The 16833-nt window shown below is 39.3% G+C and overlaps 2 protein-coding genes across 2 annotated transcripts in view; one reads left to right on the top strand and one right to left on the bottom strand.

Annotated features, from left to right (window-relative positions):
- Nucleotides 1–16833, top strand: part of CACNA1B (calcium voltage-gated channel subunit alpha1 B) — a 310032-nt gene that overhangs the window by 165253 nt on the left and 127946 nt on the right. The window lies entirely within an intron of this gene.
- Nucleotides 9326–9710, bottom strand: LOC126083055 (10 kDa heat shock protein, mitochondrial-like). The gene has a single exon (XM_049896383.1). It carries the CDS (start codon nucleotides 9708–9710, stop codon nucleotides 9402–9404), a length of 309 nt encoding a protein of 102 aa, XP_049752340.1. The 3' UTR covers nucleotides 9326–9401.

Genomic DNA, 16833 nt, shown 5'->3' with positions numbered 1-16833 from the left:
TTCTCTCTTTCTTTCTGTATGTGTGCATAGGATCCATGGAGCTTCTTGGATCTGAGGGCTTATAGTTTTCCTCAAGTTTAGAAAGTTTTGGGCCATTTATTCTTCAAATGTTTTTCATCCCCCTCAAAACCCATATATTAGGCCACTTGAAATTGTCCCGCAGTTCATGTATGCGCTTTTCATTTTTAAAAAGTTCTTTTTCACTCTGTGTTTCGTTTGGATTATTTCTGTTGTTTTCAAATTCATTTCTGTTTTCTTTGGCAGTGTTTAATCTGCCATTAATCCCATACAGTGTATTTAAAAAAATAATTATAGTAAAATATATGTGTTGTTGTTGTTAAGTGTCATGGAGTTGGTTCCCACTTATAGCGACCCTATGTGCAACAGAACAAAACACTGCCCAGTCCTGTGCCATTCTCACAATTATTGTTATGCTTGAGCCCATTGTTGGCCATGTTGTCAATCCATCTTGTTGAGATCTTCCTCTTTTTCACTGACACTCTCTTTTACCAAACATGATGTCCTTCTCTGGGGACTGGTCCCTTCTGATAACATCCCCAAAGTATGTGAGATGAAGTCTCACCATCCTTGCTTCCAAGGAGCATTCTGGTGGTGCTTCTTCCAAGAGAGATTTGTTCATTCCTCTGGAAGTCCATGGTATATTCAATATTCTTTGTCAACACCATAATTCAAAGGCATCAGTTCTTTGGTCTTCCTTATTTGTTACCCTGCTTTACATGCATATGAGGAGATTAAAAATACCATGGCTTGGGTCAGGCACACCTTCGTCCTTAAAGTGACATTTTTGCTTTTCAACACTTTAAAGAGATTTCTTGCAGCAGATTTGCCCAGTGCAATTCATTGTCTGATCTTTTAAAAAATTTTTATTGTGCTTTAAGTGAAAGTTTACAAATCAATTCAGTCTCTCATACAAAACTTTATATACACCTTGCTGTATAATCCTAATTGGTCTCCCCCAATGAGACAGTATACTCCTTCCCTCCATTCTCCATTTTCGTGTCCATTCGGCCAGCTTCTGACGCCCTCTGCCCTCTCATCTCCCATCCAGACAGGAGATGCCAACATAGTCTCATGTGTCTACTTGATCCAAGAAGCTTACTCTTCACCAGTATCATTTTCTATCCCATAGTCCAGTCCAATCCCTGTCTGAAGAGTTGGCTTTGGGAATGGCCCCTGTCTTGGGCTAACAGAAGGTCTGGGGACTATGACCTCTGGGGTCTTTCTAGTCTCAGTCAGGCCATTAAGTCTGCTCTTTTTACGAAAATTTGGAGTCTGCATCCCATTGCTCTCCTGCTCCCTCAGGGGTTCTCTGTTGTGTTCCCTGTCAGGGCAGTCATTGGTTGTGGCCGGGCACCATCTAGTTCTTCTGGTCTCAGGCTAATTAGTCTCTGGTTTATGTGGCCCTTTCTGTCTCTTGGGCTCATAATTACCTTGTGTCTTTGGTGTTCTTCATTCTCCTTTGCTCCAGGTGGGTTGAGACCCATAGATGCATCTTAGATGGCCACTTGCTGGCATTTAAGACACCCGAAGCCACTCTCCAAAGTGGGATGCAGAATGTTTTCTTAATAGATTTTATTATGCCCATTGACTTAGATGTCCCCTGAAACCATGGTCCCCAAATCCCTGCCCCTGCTATGCTGGCTTTTGAAGCGTTCAGTTTATCCAGGAAACTTCTTCACTTTTAGTTTAGTCCAGTTGTGCTGTCCTCGCCCGTATTGCGTTGTCTTTCTCTTCACCTAAAATAATTCTTTTCTACTGTATAATTAGTGGAAACCCCTCTCTCTCCCTCCCTCCCCATCTCTTAACCATGAAAGAATGTTTTCTTCTCTGTTTAAACTATTTCTCCAGTTTTTATGACAGTGGTCTCATACAATATTTGTCCTTTTGCAATTGACTAGTTTCACTCAGCATAATGCCTTCCAGATTGCTCCATGTTATGAAATGTTTCACAGATTCATCATTATTCTTTATTGATGTGTGGTATTCCATTGTGTGAATATACCATAGTTTATTTATCCATTCATCTGTTGATGGACACCTTGGTTGCTCCCATCTTTTTGCTGTTGTAAACAGTGCTGCAACGAACATAGGTATGCATATGTCTGTTCGTGTAAAGGCTCTTAATTCTCTAGGATGTATTGCAAGGAGTGGGATTGCTGGATCTTACAGTAATTCTATTTCTAGTTTTTTTAAGGAAACACCAAATCAATTTCTGAAGTGGTTGTACCATTTTACATTCCCACCAGCAGTGTATAAGTGTTCCAGTCTCTCCACAGCCTCTCCAACGTTTACTATTTTGTGTTTTTTGGATTAATGCCAGCCTTGTTGGAGTGAGATAGAATCTCATTGTAGTTTTGATTTACATTTCTCTAATGGCTAATGATCGTGAGCATTTCCTCATGTATCTGTCAGCTACCTGAATGTCTTCTTTAGTGAAGTGCCTGTCCATATCCTTTGCCCATTTTTTTAATTGGGTTATTTGGCTTTCTGTAGTTGAGTTTTTGCAGTATCATGTAGATTTTAGAGATCAGACACTGATTGGAAATGTCATACCTAAAAACTTTTTCCCAGTCTGTAGGTAATCTTTTTACTCTTTTGGTGAAGTCTTTGGATGACCGTAGGTGTTTGATTTTTAGGAGCTCCCAGTTATCTAGTTTTTTTTCTGCATTGTCAGTAACATTTTGTGTACTGTTTATGCCATGTATTGGGGCTCCTAGCATTGTCCCTCTTTTTTCTTCCATGATCTTTATCGTTTTATATTTTATATTTAGGCCTTTGATCCATTTTGAATTAGTTTTTGTGCATGGTGTGAGGTATGGGTCTTGTTTCATTTTTTTGCAGATGGATATCCAGTTATACCAGCACCATTTGTTAAACAGGCTATCTTTCCCCCATTTAACTGACTTTGGGCCTTTGTCAAATATCAGCTGCTCATATGTGGATGGATTTATGTCTGGATTCTCAATTTTGTTCCATTGGTCTATGTAACTGTTTTTGTACCAGTACCAGGGTGTTTTTAGTACTGTGGTGGTACAATAGGTTCTAAAATCAGGTGGAGTGAGGCCTCCCAGTTTGTTGTTCTTTTTCTGTAATGCGTTACTTATCTGGGGCTTCTTTTCCTTCCATATGAAGTTGTTGGTTTGTTTCTCCAACTCAGTAAAAAATGCATTGGAATTTGAATCAGAATTGCACTGTATCTGTAGATTGCTTTTCGTAGAGTAGAATTTTTAAAATGTTAAGTCTTCCTATCCACGAGCAAGGTATGTTTTTCCACTTGTGTAGGTCTCTTTTGGTTTCTTGTGGTAGTGTCTTGTAGTTTTCTTTGAATAGGACTTTTACATCTCTGGTAAGATTTTTTCCTACGTATTTTATCTTCTTGGGGGTTACTGTAAATGGTATTCATTTGGTGATTTCCTCTTCAATGTTCTTTTTGTTGGTGTAGAGGAACCCAACTGATTTTTGTATGTTTATCCTGTATCCTGATACTCTGCTGAACACATCTATTAGTTTCAGTAGTTTTCTTGAGGATTCTTCAGGGTTTTCTGTATATAAGATTATGTCATCTGCAAATAGAGATACTTTTACTTCTTCCTTACCAATATGGATGCCCTTTATTTTTTTTATCTAGCCTAATTTCTCTGGCTATGACCTCCAGCACAATGTTGAATAAGAGTGGAGATCAAGGGCATCCTTGTCTGGTTCCTGATCTCAAGGGGAATGCTTTCAGACTCTCACTTTAGAATGATTTTGGCTGTTGGCTTTGTATAAATGCTCTTAATTACATGGAGCAATTTTCCTTCTATTTCTGTTTTGTTGAGTGTTTTTATCATGAATGGGTGTTGGACTTTGTCAAATGTCTTTTTTGCATGAATTGATAAAATCATGTGTCTCTTGTCTTTTGTTTTATTTATATGATGGATCACCTTAATTGTTTTTCCCATGTTGAACCATCCCTGCGTACCTGGTATGAATCCCACTTGGTCATGGTGAATGATTTTTTTGATATGTTGTTGAATCTTATTGGCTAGAATTTTGTTGAGAATTTTTGCATCTACATGCATGAGGGATACAGGTCTATAATTTTCTTTTCTTCTGGTGTCTTTACCTGGTTTTGGTATTAGAGATATGGTGGCTTCATAGAATGAGTTTGGTAGTAATCTATCCTTCTCTATGCTCTGAAATACCTTTAGCAGTAGTGGTGTTAACTCTTCCCTGAAAGTTTGGTAGAACTCTGCAGTGAAGCCGTCTGGTCCAGGGTTTTTTTTTGTGTGTGTTGGGAGTTTTTTGATTACCTTTTGAATCTCTTCTTTTGTTATGAGTCCATTTAGTTGTTCTACCTCTGTTTGTGTTAGTTTAGGTAGAAGTGTGTTTCTAGGATTTCATCAATTTCTTCTAGGTTTTCGAATTTGTTAGAGTACAATTTTTCATAGTAATCAGATCTGATTCTTTTAATTTCAGTTTGGTCTGTTGTAATATCACCCATCTCATTTCTTATTCAGGTTATTTGCTTCCTCTCCTCTTTTTCTTTTGTCAGTTTGGCCAATGGTTTATCAATATTGTTAATTTTTTCAAAGAATCAGCTTTTGGTCTTGTTAACTCTTTCAATTGTTTTCTATTTCATTTAATTCTGCTCTAATTTTTATTATTTGCTTTCCTCTGGTGCCTGAGTGTTTCTTTTGTTGCTCTCTTTCTATTTGTTCAAGTTGTAGGGATAATTCTTTGATTTTGGCCCTTTCTTCTTTTTGGATGTGTGCATTTATTGCTATAAATTGACCTCGGAGCACTGCTTTTGCTGTGTCCCAAAGGTTCTGATAGGAAGTGTTTTCATTCTCATTGGATTCTATGAATTTCTTTATTCCATCCTTAAAGTCTTCTATGACCCAGTCGTTTTTTAGCAGGGTATTGTTCAGTTTCCAAGTGTTTGATTTTTTTCCCTGCTTTTTCTGTTATTGATATCTACTTCTATGGCCTTATGGTCAGAGAAGATGCTTTGTAATATTTCAGTGTTTTGGATTCTGCTAAGGCTTGCTTTATGAACTAATATGTGGTCTATTCTAGAGAATGTTCCATGTGCACTAGAAAAGAAAGTATACTTGGCTGCTGTTGGGTGGAGTGTTCTGTATATGTCTGTGAGATCAAGTTGGTTGATTGTGGCATTTAGATCATCTTTGTCTTTATTGAGCTTCTTTCTGGGTGGCCTGTCCTTCACCGAAAGTGGTGCGTTGAAGTCTCTTAGTATAATTGTGGAGCTGTCTATCTCACTTTTCAATGCTGTTAGAGTCAAGATATCAAAAGATGCATTGCATTGGGTAAATCTGCTGCAAAGGACCTCTTTAAAGTGTTGAAGAGCAAAGATGTCACCTTGAAGACTAAGGTGCGCCTGACCCAAGACCTGGTATTTTCAATCGCATCATATGCATTTGAAGGCTGGACAATGTATAAGGTAGGCCGAAGAAGAATTGACACCTTTGAATTGTGGTGTTGACAAAGAATATTGAATATACCATGGACTGAAAAAAGAACGAACAAATATGTCTTAGAAGTGTACAACCAGAATACTCCTTAGAGGCAAGAATGGCGAGACTGCGTCTTACATACTTTGGACATGTTGTCAGGAGGGATCAGTCCCTGGAAAACGACATCATGCTTGGCAAAGTACGGGGTCAGCGGAAAAGAGGAACACCCTTGACAAGGTGGATTGACACAGTGGCCGCAACAATGAGCTCAAGCATGACAACGATTGTAAGGATGGTGCAAGACCAGGCAATGTTTCGTTCCGTTGCACATAGGGTCGCTATCAGTCGGAACCAACTCAACAGTACCTAACAAGAACAACAAGAGTTTGTTTTATGTATCTTGAAGCCCTCTCATTGGGTGCATAAAAATTTAATATGATTATATCCTCCTGGCATATTGTCCCTTTAATCATTATATAGTGTCCTTCTTTGTCCCTTGTGGTGGATTTAATTTTAAAGTCTGTTTTGTTGGAAATTAATACTGTCACTCTTGCTCTTTTTTGATTGTTTTTTGCTTGATATATTTTTTTCCATCCTTTGAGTTTTAGTTTGTTTGTGTCCCTAAATCTAAGGTGCGACTTTTGCAGGCAGCACATAGACAGATTGTGTTTTTTAATCCATTCTGCCACTCTCTGTCTCTTTACTGGTGCATTTAGTCCATTTACATTCAGCGTAATTATCAGTGCTGTCATTTTGATGTCTTTTCTTGTGTGTTGTTGACAGTTTCTTTTTCCCACTTAGTTTTTTGTGCTGAGTAGTTTATATTTATATATTGTCTTTTCCTCTTATTTATGGTTGTTGATTTTGTTTCTGCTGAGTCTCTATTTTTTTTTTCTTGTATTTTATTTTGATGAGTAGGATAGTTAGTCTCCTTTGTGGTGACCTTAATATTTACACCTATTTTTCTAAGTTTAAACCTAACTTTTATTTCTTTATATCGGTTTGTCTTCCTCTCCCTATGAAAGATCTATGACTAGATTTCTTAGTCCCTCTTCATTGTTTTAATGGTGTCTTCTTTTGCATAATAACATCACTGTTTCCCTGTTTTGAGCTTTTTTTTTTTTTAAATCTTGATTTATTTTTGTGATTTCCGTATCTGGGTTGACATCTGATTGCTCTGTCCAATGTTCTAGTCTTGGGTTGATATCTTATTGGTCTTCTAACCAAAGAACTCCCTTTAGTATTTCTTGTAAATTTGGTTAGGTTTTTACAGATTCCCTAAACTTCTGTTTATCTGGAAATGTCCTAATTTCAGCTTCATATTTGAGAGACGGTTTTGCTGGGTATATGATTCTTGGATGGCAGTTTTTTTTCCTTCAATAATTTATATAAGTCTTCCCATTGCCTTCTTGCCTGCATGGTTTCTGCTGAGTAGTCTGAACTTATTCTTATTGACTCTGCTTTGTAGGTTACTTTTCGTTTATCCCTAGCTGCTTTTCAAATTCTTTCTTTATCTTTGATTTTGGCAAGCTGGATTATAATATGTCTTGGTGACTTTCTTTTAGAATCTACCTGACGTGGAGTTCAATGAGCATCTTGCATAGCTATCTTGTCATCTTTCACGATATCAGGGAAGTTTTCTGCCAACAAATCTTCAACAATTCTCTCTGTATTTTCTGTTGTCCCTCCCTGTTCTAGTACTCCAATCACTCGTAGGTTATTTCTCTTGATAGGGTCCCACATGATTCTTAAGTTTTCTTCATTTTTAAAAATTATTTTTTCTGATTTTTCTTGAAATATGTTGGTGCCAAGTGCTTTATCTTCAAGCTCACAAGTTCTGCCTTCCACTTGCTCAATTCTGCTCCTCTGACTTTCTATTGAGTTGTCTAATTTTGTAATTTTATTGCTAATCTTCTGAATTTCTGAGTGTTTGATTTTTAGGAGCTCCCAGTTATCTAGTTCCTTTTCTGCATTGTCAGTAACGTTTTGTATACTGTTTATGCCATGTATTAGGGCTCCTAGCGTTGTCCCTATTTTTACTTCCATGATCTTTATCGTTTTATATTTTATATTTAGGCCTTTGATCCACTTGGAGTTAGTTTCTGTGCATGGTGTGAGGTATGGGTCTTGTTTCATTTTTTTGCAGATGGATATCCAGTTATACCAGCACCATTTGTTAAACAGGCTATCTTTCCCCCATTTAACTGACTTTGGGCCTTTGTCAAATATCAGCTGCTCATATGTGGATGGATTTATGTCTGGATTCTCAATTCTGTTCCATTGGTCTATGTATCTGTTGTTGTACCAGTACCAGGGTGTTTTTACTACTGTGGAGGTATAATAGGTTCTAAAATCAGGTAGTGCGAGGCCTCCCACTTTGTTCTTCTTTTTCCATAGCACCTTCCTTATCCGGGACCTCTTCCCTTTCCATGTGAAGTTGGTGATTTGTTTCTCCATCTCATTAAAAAATGTCATTGGAATTTGGGTCGGGATTGTATTGCATCTGTAGATCACTTTGGGTAGAATAGACATTTTCACAATGTTGAGTCTCCCTATCCATGAGCAAGGTATGTTTTTCCACTTGTGTAGTTTTCTTTTTTTTGCGTAAGTGTCTTGTAGTTTTCTTTGTATAGGTCTTTTATGTCTCTGGTTAGATTTATTCCTAAGTATTTTATCTTCTTGGGGGCTATTGTAAATGGTATTGATTTGGTGATTTCCTCTTTGAGGTTCTCTTTGTTGGTGTAGAGGAATCCAACTGATTTTTGTTTTGAGCTTTTTTTTTATCTTAATTTATTTTTGTGATTTCTGTGTCTTGGTCAATATCTGATGTTATTGATTTTCTAACCAAAGGACTCCCTTTAGTATTTCTTGTAGTTTTCGTTTGGTTTTTGCAAATTCTCTAAACTTCTGTTTGTCTGGAAATGTCCCAATTTCTCCTTCATATTTGAGAGACAGGTTTGCTGGATACATGATTCGTGGCTGGGATTTTTTTTCCTTCAGTGCTTTATATATGTCATCCCATTGCCCTCTTGCCTGCATGGTTCCTGCAGGTAGTCCGAGCTTGTTCTTATTGACTCTCCTTTGTAGGTGACTTTTCGTTTATCCCTAGCCACTCTTAAAATTCTCTCTTTATCTTTGGTTTTGGCAAGTTTGATTATAATATGTCTTGTTGACTTTCTTTTGGGGCCTACCTCACGTGGGGTTCGATGAGCATCTTGGATAGATATCTTCTCATCTTTCACGATACTTCAATAATTCTCTGTGTATTTTCTGTTCTCCCTTCTGGTTTTCGTACTCCAGTCACTCATAGGTTATTTCTCTTGATAGTCTCACATGATTCTTAGGGTTTCTTTATTTTTTTAAATTCTTTTACCTTATTTTTCTTCAAATATATTGGTGCCAAGTGTTTTATCTTTAATCTTACTAATTCTGACTTTTAGTTCCTCAATTCTGCTCCTCTGATTTTCTATTGAGTTGTCTAATTCTGTAGGGTTGCTATGAGTTGGAATCGACTCGGTGGCAGTGGGTTTTTTTTTTTAATTTTGTCTAATTCTGAAATTTTGTTGTTAATCTCCTGAATTTCTGATTGCTGTCTCTCCATGGATTCTTGCAACCTATTAAATTTTTCATTATGCTCTTGAATAACCTTAATTTCCTCCATTGCTTTATCTGTGTATTCCTTGGCTCGTTCTGCATTTTGCCTGATCTTTTGAAGAGTTCTGTAAATTAATCTTTTGTTTTCTGCCTCTGGGAATTCCAGGAAGACATCTTCATCTGGGAGAGTCCTTGATTCTTTTTTTTTTTTTTTAGATATCACTAGTTTATTACAAAAGAAAATCAGGGAGATTATTTACATGATGAAAGATTTCAGAACTTCAGTGGAATGGGCAGCTTCATGTGATGCTGTTTCAGTATTGATTTATTTCAGTCTACATACTTCCCAAGGATATCACCATCTCTAAATAAGAAATAATCCTTGTCATCCAGAACTACTTTGGTGCCTCCATATTCTGGGAGAAGAACTTTATCTCCAACCTTCACACTAACTGGCTGAATTTCTCCACCCTTTCCTTTAGATCCGGATGCAACAGCTACTACTGTTGCTTGCAGTACTTTTCTCTGAGATTTTTCTGGAAGCATAATGCCTCCTTTGTTTACAGTTTCAGCTGCACTCCTTTCCACCAATACTCGGTCAAAGAGGGCAAGAAACTTTCTAAATGCCTGTCCTGCCATGGTTCTGGTAGCCGCAGCTCCTACCCAGCTTCGCTACGCCGCTGCAAGGAGAGGCCTGCAATCCGGCCCTTGGGACACGTGAAAGTGGGAAAAGAGCAGCCAGCGCGCAGGCACAGTCTCCCCTTCTTTTTTTTTTTTAATTGGACTTTACATGAAGGTTTACAGAACAAACTAGTTTTTTCATCAAACAGTACACACATTGCTATATGACATTGTTTAGCAACCCCACAACATGTTAACACTCTCCCTTCTCAACCCTGGGTTCCCTATTAACAGCTTTTCTGTTCCCTCCTGCCTTCCAGTCCCTGTCCCAGGGCTGGTGGACCCCTTTAGTTTAGTTTTGTTCCATGTGCCTGTTCAATCTTTGGCTGAAGGGTGAACTTCAGGAGTGACCTCATTGCTGAGCTGGAAGGTGTGTCCGAGGTCCATTCTCTCAGAGTTTCTCCAGTCTGTGTCAGGCCAGCAAGTCTGGTCTTTCTTTTTTTTTTTTTAATTTTTATTGTGCTTTAAGTGAAAGTTTACAAATCAAGTCAGTCTCTCACATGAAAACTTATATACACCTTGCTACATACTCCCAATTGCTCACCCCTTAATGAGACAACCCACTCCTTCTCTCCACTCTCTCTTTTCACATCCATTTCGCCAGCTTCTTACCCCCTCTACCCTCTCATCTCCCCTCCAGGGAGGAGATGCCAACATAGTTTCAAGTGTCCACCTGATTCAAGAAGCTCACTCCTCACCAGCATCCCTCTCCAATCCATTGTCCAGTCCAATCCCTGTCTGAAGAGTTGGCTTTGGGAATAGTTCCTGTCCTGGGCCAACAGAAGGTCTGGGGGCCATGACCACCGGGGTCCTTCTAGCCTCAGTCAGACCACTAGGTCTGGTCTTTTTATGAGAATTTTGGGTCTGCATCCCACTGCTCTCCTACTCCCTCAGGGGTTCACTGTTGTGTTCCCTGTCAGAGCAGTAATTGTCAGGGCAGAGCTAGAGCACCATCTAGCTCTTCTGGTCTCAGACTGATGTAGTCTCTGTTTTATGTGGCCCTTTCTGTCTCTTGGGCTCGTAATTACCTTGTGTCCTTGGAGTTCTTTATTCTCCTTTGCTTGATTCTTTGTTTTGACAGCTTGTTGAAGTGATCATGGTCTGCTTCTTTATGTGATTTGATATTGACTGTTGTCTCTGAGCAATCTATAAGTTATTGTATTAATTTATTTTATGTTTGCTTACCACGTCCTAGCTTCTTGCTTTGTTCTGTTTTGATATGCCCAAAAAGGCTGCTTGAGAGAGCTAGGTTGATTATTTGTGCCTTTGAAGCTCTAACTTCCTGTCACCAGATGGCTAGATCTGTTACCAGGTATATGAGCCTAGGAGTCCGTTCACTTTTCTTGTGTGGATTCAGCTCAGGTGTCCAGGTAGTTGGTCCCCAAGTGTGTGGTGCAGGCTGTGTCCTATAGTCTTAGAGGAGCAGGGGTGATTGGTGTAGGCACAGATATCTAGTTGTAGCAGGGGTCATGCTCTGCGCAAGGCAGAGGGCTGACAACAGTCCCCTGAGTGTCTGTGAGGAAAGCACATCCCTGTTCCTTGAGTGCACAGGTGGGTGGGTTATGCAGCTGGACTATGGGCACCCAGTGTTTTCGGTTGTAGGGACTGGGAGGCACCATTTATCCTTGGACCCCTGTCATGGGTGGCTACTTGGCATGGGTGGAGCCACCAGTCCTCAGGTCCCTGATATGGATAGGTGAGGGCCCTGTTTAATAGGCAGAGAGGTGCCAAATGTTGAAAACCTGCCTCTCCACTGCACAGCTGAAACAATTAAAGTCAGATCTCAGGCACATGTACTGTTGCAGTCTGCCAACAAGGGCCTAATCCTCTGAAATGGGCCCACACAGGTCCATGCAGGGGTGAAAGGCATTCAAAGTCCGTGGGCTGTTTGTGCCTGGACAGGAGCTGCTTCTCCCCTGAGTTCCTAGTTTAGGGGAGCCAGCAGATTATCTTTTCCCTCAACTGTTAATTTATTCCTTCTCCGAGGCTGGGAGAGTGGCTCGGGATGCGCAGCAGAACCTACCTTAGGCCTAGGGAAATTGACCGCCACTGAAGCCGGCTCGCGGGCTGGGGGCGCAATAAAATAGACACACGTACTTAGCCTTTGCATAGAGTGCTGCTCTCCGATCCTGGAGGCGTGAGTAGACTGTGCAGCTTGCTGTCTCTCCCTGAGGCACTCACGTCCCAGGTGCTGCCAGCCCTGCCACAGTCGTGCCAGGGGATTGTGTCTGAGAGGCTCTGGTTCCTGCCGAGTCAGGTCCGGCAACTGCTCACTGCTTCTCAACCGTCTTTCCCTCCCCCTGCCACGCAGTCCGATTTCCTAACTTTGCCTTGGTTGTTCAGGGCTCCTGACTAGTCATATGTATAATCGCTTCATTTGTTTTTTGGGGGTCTTTGTTGTAAGAGGGATCACCAGAAGCATCTGACTACTCCGCCATCTTGGACCTCATCCAGAAGAATGATCCCAGGTGATTTTAGTATGTTTATTTTGTGTCCTGATACTTTGCTGAACTCTTCTATTAGTCCCAGTAGCTTTCTTGTGGATTCTTTAGGGTTTTCTGTGTATAAAATCATATCCTCTGCAAATAGGGATACGTTTACTTCTTCCTTACCAATTTGGATGCCCTTTATTTCTTTTTCTAGCTTTATTGCTCTGGCTAGGACCTCCAGCACAATGTTGAATAAGAGTGGTGATAAAGGGCACCCTTGTCTGGTTCCTGTTCTCAAGGTGAATGCTTTCAAACTCTCTCCATTCAGGATGATGTTGGCTGTTGGCTTTGTATAAATGCCCTTTATTATGTTGAGGAACTTCCCTTCTATTCCTATTTTTGCTAAGAGTTTTTTATCATGAATGGACTTTGTCAAATGCCTTTTCTGCATTAATTGATAAGGTCATGACGTTCTTGTCTTTTATTTTATTTATGTGACGGATTACATTCGTTGTTTTTCTAACGTTGAACCATCCCTGCATACCTGGTATCAATCCCACTTGGTCATGGTGAATTATTTTTTTGATATGTTGTTGAAATCTATTGGCTAGAATTTTGTTGAAGATTTTTGCATCTAAGTTCATGAGGAGTATTGGTCTGTAATTTTCTTTTTTTGTGGCGTCTTTATCTGGTTTTGGTATCAGGGTTATACTGGCTTCATAGAATGAGTTTAGGAGTATTCCTTTATTTTCTATGCTCTGAAATACCTTTAGTAGTAATGGTGTTAATTCTTCTCTGACAGTTTGGTAGAATTCTCCATTGAACCTGTCAGGACCAGGGCTTTTTTTTGTGCTGGGAGTTTTTTAAATTACCTTTTCAATCTCCTTTTGTTATTGGTTTATTTAGTTGTTCTACCCCCTTTTATGTTAGTTTAGGTTGGTAGTGTGTTTCTAGAAATTTGTCAATTTCCTCTAAGTTTTCAAATTTGTTAGAGTACAATTTTTCAGGGTATTCTGTTATGTTTCCTTTAATTTCAGTTGGGTCTGTTGTGATTTCACCCCTATCATTTCTTACTCGGGTTAATTGCTTCCTTTCCTGTTTTTCTTTTGTCAGTTTGGCCAGTGGTTTATCAATTTTGTTGATCTTTTCAAAGAATCAGCTTTTGGTTTTGTTAATTCTTTCAATTGTTTTCTATTCTCTATTTCATTTAATTCTGCTCTAATTTTTATTATTTGCTTTCTTCTGGTGCCTGAGGGCTTCTTTTACTGTTGTCTATTTGTCTGTGTTGTTGGGATAATTTTTTGATTTTGGCCCTGTCTTCTTTTGGGGTGTGTGCATTTACTGTTATAAATTGACCTCTGAGCACTGCTTTTGCTGCATTTTGCTAAGAGTTTTTATCATGAAAGGATGTTAGACTTTGTCAGATGCCTTTTCTGCATGAATTGATAAGGTCATGAGGTTCTTGTCTTTTATTTTATTTATGTGATGGATTACATTTTTTTTTTTTTTTTCTAATGTTGAACCAACCCTGGATACCTGGTATGAATCCTACTTGGTCATGATGAATTATTTTTTTGTGTTGTGGCTTTTTAAAATTACCTTTTCAGTTCAGATGTGTTTACATTCTCATTTTAGTCTATGAATTTCTTTATTCCAAACTTAATTTCTTCTATAACCGGCTAGTTTTTGAGCAAGGTGCTGTTCAGTTTCTATGTATTTGATTTTGTCCTTGCTTTTTCTGTTATTAATTTCTACTTTGATGGCTTTATGGTCAGAAAAGATGCTGTGTAATATTTCGATATTTTGGGTTCTGTTAAGGCTTGCTTTATGGCCTAATATGTGGTCCATTCTGGAGAACGGTCCATGTGCATTGGAAAAGAAAGCATACTTGGCTGCTGTTGTGTGGAGTGTTCTGTATATGTCTATGAGTTCAAGTTGGCTGACTGTGGCATTTGGATCTTCTGTGTCTTTATTGAGCTCCTTTCTGGATGTTCTGTTCCTCACCAAAAGTGGTGTATTGAAGTCTCCTACTATCATTGTGGAGCTGTCTATTTCTCTTTTCAATGCTGTTAGAGTTTGTTTTATGTATTTGGAGCCCTGTCATTGGGTGCATAAATATTTATTATGGTTATGTCCTCCTGGTGTATTGACCCTTTAATCATTATATAATATCCCTTCCTATCCTTTGTGGTAGATATTACTTTAAAGTCTATTTTGTCAGAAATTAATATTGCTACTCCTGCTCTTTTTTGATTTTGCTTTTGTTTGCTTGATATATTTTTCTCAATCTTTTGTTTCAATTTGTGCCTTTAAGGTGTGTCTTTTGTAGGCAGCATATAGATGGATTGTGTTTTTTTAATCCGTTTTGCTGCTCTCTGTCTCTGTATCAGTGCATTTAGTCCATTTACATGCGTGTAATTATCGATAGGTATGTTTAGTGTTGTCGTTTTAATGTGTGTGTGTGTGTGTTTTTTAATAATTTTTATTGAGCTTTAAGTGAACGTTTACAAATCAAGTCAGTCTGTCACATATAAGCTTATATACACCTTACTCCATACTCCCACTTACTCTCCCCCTAATGAGTCAGCCCTTCCAGTCTCTCCTTTTGTGATGATTTTGCCAGCCTCTAACCCTCTCTACCCTCCTATCTCCCCTCCAGACAGGAGATGCCAACACAGTCTCAAGTGTCCACCTGATACAAGTAGCTCACTCTTCATCAGCATCTGTCTCCAACCCATTGTCCAGTCCCTTCCATGTCTGATGAGTTGTCTTTGGGAATGGTTCCTGTCCTGGGCCAACAGAACTTTTGGGGATCATGACCACCAGGATTCTTCTAGTCTCAGTCAGACCATTAAGTCTGGTCTTTTTATGAGAATTTGGGGTCTGCATCCCACTGTTCTCCTGCTCCCTCAAGGGTTCTCTGTTGTGCTCCCTGTCAGGGCAGTCATCGGTTGTGGCCAGGCACCATCCAGTTCTTCTGGTCTCACGATGATGTAAGTCTTTGGTTCATGTGGCCCTTTCTGTCTCTTGGGCTCTTAGTTATTGTGTGACCTTGGTGTTCTTCATTCTCCTTTGATCCAGGTGGGTTGACACCAATTGATGCATCTTAGATGGCCGCTTGTTAGCATTTAAGACCCCAGATGCACATTTCAAAGTGGAATGCAGAATGTTTTCATAATAGAATTATTTTGCCAATTGACTTAGAAGTCCCCTTAAGCCATAGTCCCCAAACCCCCGCCCTTGCTCCGCTGACCTTTGAAGCATTCATTTTATCCCGGAAACTTCTTTGCTTTTGGTCCAGTCCAGTTGAGTTGACCTTCCGTGTGTTGAGTATTGTCCTTCCCTTCACCTAAAGTAGTTCTTATCTACTAATTAATCAATAAATAACCCTCTCCCACCCTCCCTCGCTTCCCCCCCTCGTAACCACAAAAGTATGTGTTCTTCTCAGTTTATACTATTTCTCAAGATCTTATAATAGTGGTCTTATACAATATTTGTTCTTTTGCCTCTGACTAATTTCATTCAGCATAATGCCTTCCAGGTTCCTCCATGTTGTGAAATGTTTCAGAGATTCGTCACTGTTCTTTATCGATGTGTAGTATTCCATTGTGTGAATATACCACAATTTATTTAACCGTTCATCCGTTGATGGACACCTTGGTTGCTTCCAGCTTTTTGCTATTGTAAACAGAGCTGCAATAAACATGGGTGTGCATATATCTGTTGGTGTAAAGGCTCTTATTTCTCTAGGGTATATTCCGAGGAGTGGGATTTCTGGGTTGTATGGTAGTTCTATTTCTAACTTTTTAAGAAAACACCAGATAGATTTCCAAAGTGGTTGTACCATTTTACATTCCCACCAGCAGTGTATGAGAGTTCCAGTCTCTCCGCAGCCTCTCCAACATTTATTATTTTGTGTTTTTTGGATTAATGCCAGCCTTGTTGGAGTGAGATGGAATCTCATCGTAGTTTTAATTTGCATTTCTCTAATGGCTAATGATCGAGAGCATTTTCTCATGTATCTGTTAGCTGCCTGAATATCTTCTTTATTGAAGTGCATGTTCATATCCTTTGCCCACTTCTTGATTGGGTTGTTTGTCTTTTCGTGGTTGAGTTTTGACAGAATCCTATAGATTTTAGAGATCAGGCGCTGGTGGGAGATGTCATAGCTGAAAATTCTTTCCCAGTCTGTAGGTGGTCTTTTTACTCTTTTGGTGAAGTCTTTAAATGAGCATAGGTGTTTGATTTTTAGGAGCTCCCAGTTACCTGGTTTCTCTTCGTCATTTTTGGTAATGTTTTGTATTCTGTTTATGCCTTGTATTAGGGCTCCTAGGGTTGTCCCTATTTTTTCTTCCATGATCTTTATCGTTTTAGTCTTTACGTTTAAGTCTTTGATCCACTTGGAGTTAGTTTTTGTGCATGGTGTGAGGTATGGGTCCTGTTTCATTTTTTTGCAAATGGATATCCAGTTATGCCAGCACCATTTGTTAAAAAGACTATCTTTTCCCCAATTAAGTGACACTGAGCCTTTGTCACATACCAGCTGTTCATACGTGGATGGATTTATATCTGGGTTCTCAATTCTGTTCCATTGGTCTATGTGCCTGTTGTTGTACCAGTACCAGGCTGTTTTGACTACTGTGGCTGTATAA

This window comes from Elephas maximus, chromosome 9, assembly GCF_024166365.1.
Source record: "Elephas maximus indicus isolate mEleMax1 chromosome 9, mEleMax1 primary haplotype, whole genome shotgun sequence".
Classification (NCBI taxonomy): domain Eukaryota; kingdom Metazoa; phylum Chordata; class Mammalia; order Proboscidea; family Elephantidae; genus Elephas; species Elephas maximus.
Note: the sequence above shows the minus strand (reverse complement) of the source record. Positions and strands in the feature narration are given on the sequence as shown.

Coding starts and splice junctions, on each gene's coding strand:
- LOC126083055 (XM_049896383.1), bottom strand. CDS start 9,710: ATGGCAGGACAGGCATTTAGAAAGTTTCTTGCCCTCTTTGACCGAGTA.